General features: G+C 35.8%; 2 protein-coding genes across 3 annotated transcripts; both read right to left on the minus strand.

Moving 5' to 3' along the window:
- Positions 1-11: 11 nt before the first annotated feature.
- Positions 12-4,356, minus strand: LOC113799372 (uncharacterized). Of its 2 annotated transcripts, none has more exons than XM_027349990.2 (5): positions 1,792-4,356; positions 1,284-1,439; positions 852-1,227; positions 576-767; positions 12-522 (listed from the first exon to the last, which is right to left on the minus strand). In XM_027349990.2, the coding sequence occupies exons 1-5, from the start codon at positions 3,520-3,522 to the stop codon at positions 14-16; spliced, it is 2,964 nt and encodes a 987-aa protein (XP_027205791.2). In that variant the 5' UTR covers positions 3,523-4,356; the 3' UTR covers positions 12-13. The 2 variants fall into 2 exon arrangements, with proteins under 2 accessions (XP_027205791.2, XP_075676896.1); XM_075820781.1 differs by having other exon boundaries at positions 1,858-4,354.
- A 1,014-nt stretch (positions 4,357-5,370) lies between these two features.
- Positions 5,371-12,849, minus strand: LOC113799557 (uncharacterized). The gene is made up of 9 exons (XM_075820603.1): positions 12,822-12,849; positions 12,540-12,763; positions 10,620-12,483; positions 9,699-10,476; positions 7,609-9,641; positions 6,909-7,557; positions 6,489-6,852; positions 5,881-6,407; positions 5,371-5,727 (listed from the first exon to the last, which is right to left on the minus strand). The coding sequence occupies exons 1-9, from the start codon at positions 12,847-12,849 to the stop codon at positions 5,457-5,459; spliced, it is 6,738 nt and encodes a 2,245-aa protein (XP_075676718.1). The 3' UTR covers positions 5,371-5,456.
- Positions 12,850-13,339: the final 490 nt, after the last annotated feature.

The raw sequence follows: 13,339 nt of genomic DNA on the forward strand, positions 1-13,339 counted from the left end.
ATGTTGGTAATACTCATCCAGGATATTCTTCAAGCTTTATTACCACCGTTTGTGATTGTTGCTGATGATTGTTGTTATTGCTGGTTGTTTCTGAATGATGTTGACCACCTGTACTAAACTGATTACTATAGATGAGATTGTTAAAAACGCTAGAATGATGATGATGATGGTGAGCATTAATTGGTGATTGTTCTTGCTGTCCATGGAATGGCTGACTGATTGAAGCTGCCACCGAACCCATTCGTGTATTTGAAGAATGATGACAATCACTTCCGCCATTTCCTAAATCAGAAACATTATCAACAGTGTTTGTAGGCGTATGACTCAATGTGTAATTGAGCGGATGAGGAGAGGGTGATGATGTTGATGAATTGATTTGTTGTTGCTGTGTTGATAGATAAGCCATTGCTTCTGCCATGTTGACATCATGAACCAATGAGCCTAGTTGCGACTGTTGTTGTTGTTGTTCTTCGTCTTGTTGTTGTGGATAAGTTACCATCTGACCAGTTTGAGTTATTGATGCTAATTGATTGGGTTAACGATTACAAAGATCAGTGTTTAAGTGAATTACAAACCTCGAGATAATCGAAACAATTCTTCGGAAGTGAACACAACCGAGCATGGATTGATAGCTGTTGTCTGGGCTTGTTGTTCTTGATGATGGTGTGTAAGATCATCATTGTCGGTGCTGCTTGCTCCTGTGTTGCTATTCGAGCTTGATCCTTGGGTTTCTGTGGTGGCTGGGGGAGGAATACCACGTAAATGCTCTACAAATGCAAAAATGCAGATTTTATTTCCGATAAAGGGGTAATAGTGTAAATCTAATAAGTAAACGGTAATTTATTGCCTACCATGAGAAAAGATAAGATTGGCGAGATATAGGTCCAATTCGCGAACAGAAACATTGATATGGTATGGGTTGACGCATAGATTGGGATAGTGGCAATCAGCAGATTTTTCTAACCGTTCCCCATCCGTCGATTCGAGTGGTATTGCTTTGAACAGAATGACCATGACCAAATCCAAACGCCATACTTTATCCGCTTGTCTTAGACAATCGATGCGGCGCATTTTGCCTTTTTGATCTGGATTAGACAGCACACAGCTAATACGTTTGCGGCCTGTGATTCCTAAGACAAAATCTTCGCGATATTCTTGTGTTATGTCTTTGCGCAGTTTCCCTAATAATCGTGATGCCCATTTTTGCTTTACTTCAAGTCGCTCATTCTAAAGTATCCAACAATTTGACAAACATTTTGCTAAATAATTATTTCATTTCATACCTGCAGTTGCTCTTTGCAGTGTCGCTCTTCCGCCAGATTCATGCGTTTCTCATGTTTTTTATAATGTTTCCGTTTTGCAGCTTGTAAATTGAACCATGTATATGAGAAACATTTAACGAATGGTAACAGTGCTTCGATGAATGGGTGGAATTCATCCTGCCATATACGAAGAAAGAATGAATGAGACAATAAAGCGGACAAAAATAGCAGAGGACAGCGCTGTTGACATGTGACAGATGCGCGCATCAATCGTTACTGGTCTGGTCACACATACAAACGCATACGGGAGACCGGGCGCCATTTACACATTTGACTATTTATAGCATTAACATTAACGGTCTATAATGTCATCATATATCAACTTGTTACAACTTGTCACTACCATCAACATTGTGATGATAATCTATTGGCGTGACACTTGTGGCGCTTTTCCTTTCTTCTGCTAGGCAACAGAATTAAATTGCCTGGAAGTGGATCAATAACTGTAACTGCCGGAACCCTAACTCACCAAAGGAAGATAATTCATTGGATCTGAATTCGCCAAATTGCTGCTGGCTCTTATATTGGTACTCACTGCAGTGGATAATGATGTCGATAACTGGTTATGATTGGATCGAACAATAAAAGTAGGCGGAGTTGTACAGGAAGATTGCTGTTGTTGATGATGATTCGGATGTCGTTGTGATTGCCCAATGGTCATCGTGTGGCCAACAGTTTCCGAATTGTTGCTAGTAACGGAAGTATTCAATGTAGAATTTCTCTGTAGCCTACCGTTTGTTGGTGATGATGCTGATGATGATGATAAAGAGACGTCTCTCACTTCTCGGGATCTGTCCTTGGACAAATCCGTTGTTTGTTTGGTGCCCGTTGCTGATTTTGAAATCGTCTTGATGGATTCGGGACAATTGCCGATTGAATTATCGGTCTCTCCAGTTATTGATGGTTGTGATTTACAATCTAGAATGACCGGACTGGCCATCGATTGAGATTGTTGATAATGTTGTCGTTGTTGTTGTCTTGCTGCTGCTGCCGCGTTCGTCGAAGATGGATAATATTGCTGGCTCGAAGCCGAGACCGAAATCAAACGATGACAAGTGGAGGATGATGATGATGATGATGGTGGTGGTGGTGGTGGTGGTGGTTGTGTTGATAATGTTGTAGATGATGAAGCTATCGTTGAATGATGACGACGAATTTCTGAAAAACTATGATCATATTCATTATGGCTATTCACAACCTTAGGTTGTTCGTTATGACCTGAATTCTGTGATTGTTGTTGATTCTGATGAAGATTCTGGTGGTTACTGCCACCACCAGCAATGGCAGCAGAAATCGAGCCTGGTGATGTGGATGATGACGCGGGCGACCAACAAGATGAAGGACTAAACGCCGTTGTACTAGAATCTGAATGTTCATCATCATCATCATCATCATCAACACCAACATGGTCATAGTTATGACTATTACCATTGGGCGTCAATCGAATGCTACGTTCTTCGATGCTTTTAATTTTAGTGCTCATCTTTGAAATGTAAGAATTTGATATATCGCTAGCATCAGTTTCGTGACTAATACAATGACGAGCAGCAGCATCTGTGCATGAAGATGCTAATGCCAGTAAAGATAGACATTCTTCTCTTTTTATATTTTTCGTTGATGACGGTGGTGATGATGCCACTATGCGATTCTTGTGCCTGTAGCTTTCATTCGTGTAATATTCATTTGATGAACCGATTACTCTATTCTCGCTTAATGTTCTTCTACTTGATGGCTTTTGCATGAATGATTGTCGTATGTTACTGTCATCCCAATCATGCGGCGATATCTGTGCAATGACATTTTCGTTGTAAGATGTGCTAAACGGAGTTGATCCTTCTTTTCCATAGGCTTTCATCATATCTATCATTATTGTTGATTTTTGTTGGTCACTGTAAATCGATGACGACAATGGATAAACGGACAATGAGCCACAAGATGTGCCAGTTTGCTGCTGTTGAATTTGATTTTCAAATTTACTGATGTTGATGGAATGAACAGTGTTGTTTGGATCCGTATCATATGTACAATGGTTAACGTGGTAAGATCCATTGCTCATTTGATGATTTGATGATTGAAATTTTGCTGCCATTGCTAATGTAGGATTGGACCGATAATCAATTCGACAAACAGACTGATTATTAGAATTGCTGTCATGGATATTCATCCAACTACCGGTTATTGTTGCCTGAGGTTTATTCATGAGAATTACTACCGGTAGTAAACATCATGTAATTTTTTCAAACTAACTTCAGGAGAGGCACGCACATCCACGCACAAGAAATAACATATGAAAAATAAACTGATGGATTCTATTGACGTTCACATTCATTGCATACGAATGCAAATATAATTACAAACAAGCACAGTTGTTGTTATGACGATTTCGATTGATCATCAAATGTATGGATGGGTTCATATATCTATCAATGGTCATGCATTATATCGATAACGATAAATCGATAAAATTGTCGTTCCTATTGATGTGTGAATGAAAACTTTAACAAATAACAACCAGAGATCTATTGATCCGATCAAAACTCGAATAAATTGAACAGAAACAAAACACACACGCCTAATAGCTAGATAGGGCAACCAAAAAGCTAAAGAAGATAAAGAAAGAAGTGAACAAGCCAAACCTTTTAGTAGGCTGTACCTGCCCGACTGATGTTGTTATTGGCGCCCAGTAACACAGTTCAGGTTGACTCCCGCACACATTTACAAACATACACAAAAACAATAATGACCCTTCGATGAAAGAGTTATGCTCTTCGATGTCATTAAAATGCTTTACAAACAAGGAGGAGTCTTTTCAATTTATTAATGCAAAGTTTTGTAGCCTGTGATGGAATTAATTACCAACTAAATGATTGAACAATAAAAAGGACAAACACAGACACACACAGCAGTTGGTCTGACGTAAAACAAATAAGTTTTAAATCGGTGAAAAACAATTGGTCGCATCGACTTAATGATGGTTGCTTTTGTTCGACTTTGCCACCGTGGGCATCAATCCATAATCTGTTAGGAATGCCTAGTGCTATGTGTGTTTGTGCATTACTGATGTGGCTAATATTGTTGCTATCAATAATGATGGTCCTCAACTCATAAACAAGAAGACATAATCATTGATCAAGGCAATCATTAGTTTTGATAATGACATTGACATAGTGCACGTTATATACTTATTTTAATATATCAATCAAGCTTGATCCATATCAATAGAAAGATTAGATTTGATAAATAATCATTCTCACATGCTCGATTTGATTTATATAATCAATATCTTTGATCGTAAACAACCGATTGAATCAAAGGACTTTGATCGTTCATAAAGTCTCGAGAATGCCTTCTGGTGATAGCTCGATTTATATGACTTTAATTATTGTCAAAGCTATGCGATCCATCGAATTCATTTGTTCAATATTATTTATTATCAAAATTCGATGACGATGACTAATTACGCAAGCACAAAAAACAAACAGCTTTATTTTTTTAATTTTCTTGTTTGGTTATTGATCAACCGATTTATGATTGACAGCCATTCTGGTTTTAAGTAATAATTATATGTTTGATGCTATCTTCATTGCTACTTATATTGATAGCGATCTACATGGCCTTCTCTCTCTTTCTCACTCCCTCTCTCTCTCTTTTATACTATCTTGCATCTGTTTTTGACATTGATAGCATGATTCAATCGCGATTTCTTTTTTTTTCTCTTACCAATGTAACCTCTAATAATGACCCAAATGAAATCATGTTTCAAATCATTGTATTCGAAAATGACGCGTGTTTTCACACAACTTCTGCCGGAATCAATCAATTGATTGTCTCCTGTGCAAATGTATTTGTTTTTTGATTACAGGGTAGACAAAAATGACAGCCACCTGTCATCATGTTTTATGCCTGTATTACACGTGTCACAGGTGAATGAGTTAGAACATATCAACTGCGAAAAAAAATTTCTTTCGATTCGACCATACCTGATCGATAAATTCAGCCATTCTGCACTACCGATCAAGCAAGCATTCAAAGATTGGAAACAATGGTATTATGGGAATGATATCTAAATATGTTTTAATGTCAACAACTCTTCAATTTGATAACAAGATTACAAATGAAAAAAAAACAATTCAATCATGATGACTGTGTTATATCATATGAACCACGATTGCGAGTGATTAAAGCCATTCTATGTTTCGATCGATTTGTTGAAGATTCTTGCGAATGAATTATCTTTATTGTCGGATTTGTGCTGTTCTGATTAGACGATAATCTATTATCGATGGCGTTGGATTCGGTGGGTTCAATGATTTTGACATTAACCTGCCGCTGGTGAAATTCGAGTGTTTCTGATGATGATGATGATGATGTTGGAGATGAACGTGAATCAGCTTTATTCGTTGACCTGAACATAAGAATGGCATAAGAATCGAGAATGAAGATAGAATATAAGTCATGATCGATTTGTTCTGTCCAAGATGAAAAGATGACAATGAAGTCCGAAATGAGCGTTCGGGCGTTGATGAGTACAACATGAAAAATTAAAGGATTAACTTACCTATTTTTAAAAAGCAGCACATATGCTAGACCGGCTATTGCCCCTACGACAACCAATGAGAGTATGACGATGGCTACGATCCATCCTACATTTGAAGCAAATTCATTCTCACATCTTTCTCCATAATGTTCGCTATCACAGTGGCATTTATAGTCATTACCAATGGGTAAACATTCACCACCCGATCCACATGTATCCGGTTGACAAACACTGACACAAGGTTCCTGTTCTGAATCTCGTCGATATCCAGGTTGACATCCACATAATCGTTCTTTTAGCCATTTACTTTTATCATCTTTACTTCGAACTGGATCCATTTCGAAACATTGTTGATTATCGTCCGTACAATTACCGCATAACGCTTTGCTTAAACAACGTTCATTTTTACTTATGGCTGAGGGATCATTTGTTTTTAATGGATACGATTTTTCCACTACAAAATATTCCGGATTACATTCGCAGGAAAAGTACCCTTTAGATTCATGACAATCGGACATTCCTTGACAAACATTTACTTGTCTGCACGGCTATATAGATGTTTTTTTTGAATAAACAATCAAATCAAAATTTAGTGATTAAGCAACTTTACAACTTGATGATTTGATTACCTCAAATGATTCAATTTTAGTTTCAAATGCCATTTGTAAGTACGGAATCAAACACCAATCATCATGATTTAAACATTTGATTTTTTTGTCTGTATTAACATCACGACCATAGACTATCACCTGATATTGATTTGCGCTTGTTGAATTGTTCTCGATTTGTTCAGAATCCATACGAACTAAATCCAACTGGAATTCGCGTTCAACTACTCCAAAATTTGCCATCATGATACGAACTTGTTCACGCAACACTTGCTCTTTTATCAATGCGTTCCATTCATTTCGCTTATTTTGAATTCGTTCTTCATTAATTTTTAATGAACGAACTTGTGCTCTAGCCCAATTGATTGGATCAATGTAATCCAACCTATAAGAACGACAATTCATTATTTGTGATGCCGATTTTTGATGATTCATGATTACCTGTTATTGTTGAGAGATGTTTCCAGTATTTTCGAATAATTGAAAAATCTTCCCAGTAATTTGTTGAATTCATCCATACGATTTTCGAATTCATTTTGTAATTCAACCGTCCATGTATGTAACATTCGATAAGCTGTTACGTTTGATTCTTGTCGACAGAAATAACCATCGTTATCATTGTCAGGGAACATACCCGGTAGACAATCACAATAATTCGATTTTATTTTATCTTTCGTAGTATGATTATAAAGTAGAGGCCATAATTTACTAGGATTACAACGACCACCAATTGCTGAACATAATTGGTCATAATATGGTAGCTCACAAACTGGATGACATCCAGACAGTTGGTTTTTCATCAAAAAACTGTCTTCTTTTGATTGAGTTTCATCGACAAACATATATCCATGTGGACATAGGCATTCGAAGCTATCTGGATGATCTGATTTGAGAACACATAATGCTCCATAACGGCGACATGTTAGATCGCCTTGTTCGTTTTCATCACAGGCGGTTTTGACCAATCCGCATGAACCATTGTCCAATTGTTGCCACCAATCAGTTAAATCTTTGTCCGTACATTCACAAACTATTCGATTTGTCAATGAATCAACATGCAGTTTATTGTTTGGACAAGCCATCTTAAGATCTGTGGAACAAAGGTTAACATGGAACTTGAATAGATTAGATATCCACTTACCTTTAATAATGCATTCAATCTGGTCACTTGATGATCGCTTTGCTTCAAATCCTTCTCTACATTGACATTGGCCATCAACACATAGTTGATTAGGGCCGGTACATTGCTGACATGGCTCTGGTACATCCTTTCGTAATTCACATTTGGTATAACTGACATTGGTTGTTGGATCTGTCACAATGATGGCCGTATAATATTGCTCAATACATTCACATTGAAAGTATGGTTCTTCATCTTTAGGTTTACATTTTTGCTGGCAAGGATTCATAGAAGGAAATAGGCATAAATCAGATTTACATTTTTGTCCATCGAATTTAAAACCTTGAGGACATTTGCATAATTGTTGGGAACCTTGCCTCACACAAAACATTCGCTCATCAGGACAAAATCCCGGATCACATTTGTCGCTATCATTGACCACACATTGATTCGGATCATTTGGATCTACTTTGTAACCAGTTTTACATTCACAAAGACATTTTTCATTGGTTTCATCCTCATGACATTTACGTCTTTCTAATTGGCCCGGCATATCAAGCAGACATTGTTGCACTGGAAGACATTTCTTTTCTTCCATTTGAAACCAAAGCGAATTATTTTTGCATTCACAGAAAAAATTATAGTGCTTGAATCGACCTTCATGACATTCACCATCCCCAATCGCACAATATTGAATACCATTGATTTTTTTCTTGTTGTAGTCTTGATGTCGAAACTTACAATAGTTTTTATCTTCGCAATTACGTCCTTTGGCACCATTTTCAAAATCACAATTACATTGATAATCGATGTTTGAACGATTTGACACGTCTCTCAAACATTTGATAGTCGGATCATGTTGATCTTTTAAATTGAGACATTCCTGATTTCTACCGTCTTTATGAATGCATGGATCATTGAATGCAAAATCCATCAATTCGAAAATAAATGGCTTATTTACTGATGAAACAGGATCATCGAAATAAAATTGAATAACTACTTTGTAAAGGGTTTCACTGTTGATGTTTAATTGTGGCACACTGATCACTTTGTTCTCGCCCAATACAATTATATCTTGTTTGTCTTCATTATCTTTCACGTCTTCTTTGATGAATACACGATAAGTACCCACATCGTACAATGGTTGACGTTGTTGATTAAATAAAATGATGTGTACATGTTGTAGATTGTTTGGTTTCATAGAATTTAGTTTGATGGTCATGGTTGTCGGTTTATTTATAGCTTGCTGTAACCATTGACTTTCAAGTTGAGCAAATCCAGTGGTATCTGAATGTTGTGAAATTAACGATATAATCATCGGTTCATCATTATCATCAACCTTTTTGTCTTCCCAACGTCTGTTAGGAAATTTAAAAGGCCACCAATCACTTTTGACAATTTTCTCGGTTATATAATCATTAGGCTGGAGCAATTGTTTAAGACCGGATTTTGTTCGGCTAATATAAAACCAAGGTTCAGTTGAAATTCGTTTTCCAATAGGCTGTGTTTCAATGCCATGGATTTGTATCAAAGTAAGATCATTAGATTGGTGGTCAAAAGTTGTTACGATGGTCAAAGATTTTAATTCTTCTATTTGTTTCAGGCCAATCATTTCTTTTATACAAAGCTTTTCCATATCACTTGAAAAAGACATCACTGATCGACGATCATCATGAATTATTTCTTTAGTATGTTTTAACATTTCTATTCCTTTAATTTGAAAAAGATTTTGTTCGTTTTCCCCATTTGACATCATTGTAAGATTTAATCGAGCATTTTGACCTGCCAAAAAATATCTGAAACTCAAGCAAATATCGTTTTTGTCATCTTTTGATAAGCTTATGTCGTCGATTTTTATATGGCTACCCGATTTACCAGTGAAATATATGGACGGTTGGTTGTATTTGAATAAAGATGGATCAATTTGAGGGAAATTACCTGGCAGATATTTCATTTTTTGCGCCAAGTTTTGCAGAAAACATTGTGGATTTGTTTCATCCGCTATAGTGGTGCCACAAATCTTCGATTTACGTTTGGTGTTTATTCGTCGACAGCTATCAATATGCAAAAATATTTAGTAATAGAATTGACAAAAATTATTCACTATTTACCTGGGTGGATTAGATTTTGAATCAAATTGATAGCCAATCGGACATTGACATTCAAATTCTTTTTCAGTGAGCGGTACACATTCTGATTTCTGGCCAATGTTTTTTCGACACCATTCAGCATTTTCCTCAGAACATTTAGTAAGTTGGCAATTTCTACCATAATGATCATTTTCGCAATCACATTGATAATTTTCTAATCCAATAGCTATGCAATTACCGTAACCAGAACAGCCATGCCAACAGGGATCAAAGACAGAGACTTCAAAATGGCCATTGTCAATTCCATTTTTATAGAGCCATTCGAAACGAAAACCATGAGCCGAATTTTCTTTCAATATCCCAATTAATGTTTCAATATCGAGAAATTCATGGCAATCAATTTTGTCAATTGCAAAACATACTTGTTGTCGATCTGGTTTGCCAACTTCAATTCGAATCGTTTGATCAGTTTCAAATTCACCTGAAATGCTATATGGATTTTCGAACCAATGTGTAGTCAATATTGTCTGTTTGTTGGTTTCAGACTTGAAAAAAATTGTCTTATTAGTGATGTTGTAAGATTCAATGGCGACTCCAACTGAATGCACATGATTTTTTAGATTAATAGTGCGAATAGGAGGCTGCCAATCGTTTGGTGGATTATAGAATTCGATACTTGATTTATCAGTTTGTTCAAGAGTTAAAATCAATTGTCCTTGATGCTTCCAATTTAAAGCGGTAAGATTGAGATAATGACTCAGACACAATTCATAAGATTGATCCTGTCTATTCCTTCCATTTCAACTAAAACTTCTTGATCAAACTGAAATTTCAATTTGTGAAGTGGAACGGTCTGTTTCTCATCTGGGATATTTTGAATAAAAACACAAATGTCATATAACCGTAAATCAATAAGAGAAGTGTCGAGCATTATGGATTTGCCTTTATTTGTTTCTAGATCTTTTTGTTTGATACATTTTTTTTGATTTTCATCATAGATACGAATTCCATCGGTGATTTCATTAACACATTGACATTTAGCTTCATTTTTGAAATTAAAACATCTTTCAGGAGCGCATTCCTTTTTCAAACAAAAGTCTATTTGACTACAATCATTACCATCGAATCCTTCCTCGCAAGAACAAGCATCTTCCATGTTATTTGCTCGAACAGTTATACTTTGATCGCATTTGCTATTAGTACCTGCACAAATTGGAATGGGTTGACATGGATTACCAAAATTTATCACTTCGATAGTTAATTCATTAGCTTCTCCAGTAATAAATTCGATACGTAAATTTAAGTGAGTGCTTTTGAGATTTGGATGAGGCTCAAATTCAAACAAGTATTTTTTTTCTGCGGAAATTGCCGTTTTCTTGATTGATTCCATACATAAACTAGTTACATCACATAGTTTGGCACGGATTTCTTTTACTTGAGAGCTTAATGATAGTATTAATGGCCGCAAGGTAAGTTGATCATTGTCAACATAAGATAACCATTCGGTAAACACAGAATACTTGACAAAGGATTTCAAATTTTTCATGACCAATTTAGTACCATTTCTTTCGACATCAGGAATTGGCATCAATGATTTGGCCCATACCTGATAATTTGGGTCAGAAATCGGAAAGAAAAATGGCGGTAAATGATGACTATCCTCTGTTTTCATTTCGTTTAATTTCTGTTCATTCATTACACTGATGAACATCAAGTTTTCGGACTGATCATTATCAATCAATTGAATATATAGCTGTCCTTTTGGTGTAGTTGAAGGTTTTGCTAATTTGTCTATGTACAAGAAATCAGTTGGACAGAATCGAAGTGTCTCTTCAGTTAGATTTGATTGTTGATGCTCATGTAAATTGTATAATTCTTGTATGGAATCGTCTTCAAAATTGATATGTAACCAGATTTTCATTCGCTTAATTGGTCGATCCGATATGTAAGCGATTTTTAAGCAAGGATTGCTATTGTCGACAGAAAGATCTACTTGTTCGTGGAGGATAGTTGCCGATTCGATGGCATTGTTAGTTTCATCTTTGTGCCACAAGTATACAAGAGCATTTTTATTGTCGATAAAATTGTTAACCATGTCTGGTGCTGGATTTTTATTCAATATGAATTGGGTGGCTTCCACGTTTGGAATAAATGCTGAATTTTCAAAATTAAAAGCCACGATATCGTCATTTTCTGTCTTTATCTCTATTGTAAATGGGTGTTTGCTAATTTGATCTAAGCCTGTCGGTGTCAGAAAAACCATATACCCGTTGTCGTCTGATTCCTGATTCCAATCTTTTGTTTTTTCTAAGATTTTGTCTTGTGATTTAAAGGAAAGATCGACATTAGAAGAATGATGATAATGAAATAATTGAACACCTTCTGGTGGGTTTAGTTTTTGTGGAATAGAAGAGTTATAGACAAAAATGCAATTTTGTTCCTTGCATTTGTACAGATTTAATTGGTCAACCTTCGTACCCATGCTTATTTCGAACATCGATTTTGTTTGTTGTTTTAATTCTTTTATCATCATGGTATTGTTCAAATCACTCCAATCAAAATGATCATAAGATATCCGAATTTCTTTCAACGCTAATATTGAATCTTCACAGCCATTCAGATTACTCATAGTTAGCAATGACTTTTTGGCTAATTTGACTAATTCTTTGCGATCGTTAATTATTATTGTTCGATTGATTTCGACCCATTTTTCCGGTCGGTCCAATGGCAACTCGATTTTTTCATCATAGACATAATAGCTTCGGACACATTTGACATCTTTATCACCATCTTGATTATACCAGATCTTAGCAAATTGGATTAGCAAAATTTCCTCATAGACATTTTATTGCTCTGACTTACCTTGAAAAAAAAATTTAGTCGATTAAATGGCGTTCGATCATAATCTTCAAGCAATGCTGTAATCGTTTCGTTTGTCATTCGATGTGCACCTACTTCATATCGACCTAATGAATAGAAAAAACGTCTACTATCTTGTCGGAATTCATTCCATGACTGTTCTTCAACAGTTGGAAAACTTTTATTAATAGTAATCCAGTCTTTTGGATCAGCGAATACAGTTGCTTCTATTGATAATAAGCTAATCGATGAATTAATTGATTTTAATTTATTGCATTTACTCACCAAGTTTGTTCGATTCAACTGCCGGCATTTCAAAGATCTGATCAATGAAACTATCGATGGCCACAGATTGGTGAACAAGGATTGTCCACAAAAGGACAATTATCCAAGGTGACATGATTAAATTGATTAATTTCATGCCTGGATTTGGTGTTTATGATATTATTTAGAAGAAATGTTTATGTGTGAAAAATGTAAAATTTTAAAAAATAAAAATTATTGATGAAAAGAAACGCACAAATTCAAATCAAGAATAAAAATGATTGAATGCTCATTTCTAGCCTACTAACCATCAAATGATTGCAATCAATTTACATTGAGGAATTACAATGATAAGATATTTCGCTATGGGATTAACAAATACTGATTAGTTCGCCATAATAGTTTAATCCAAGAGATTATTGTCAATGGAAAAGTGAAACATCCTGCTATGAAGGGCGATGGCAACCAAGCGACCAAGATATTTACCTTAAGGCCTACGTGGATTTTAAATGAATAATTTTCTATTGCATCCCGGCTAC

This window comes from Dermatophagoides pteronyssinus, unplaced genomic scaffold (assembly GCF_027571235.1).
Source record: "Dermatophagoides pteronyssinus isolate colony J.1.1.1.1 unplaced genomic scaffold, Derpt_VIB-CSIC_2022.12 sq0007, whole genome shotgun sequence".
In the NCBI taxonomy this organism is placed as follows: Eukaryota; Metazoa; Arthropoda; class Arachnida; order Sarcoptiformes; family Pyroglyphidae; genus Dermatophagoides; species Dermatophagoides pteronyssinus.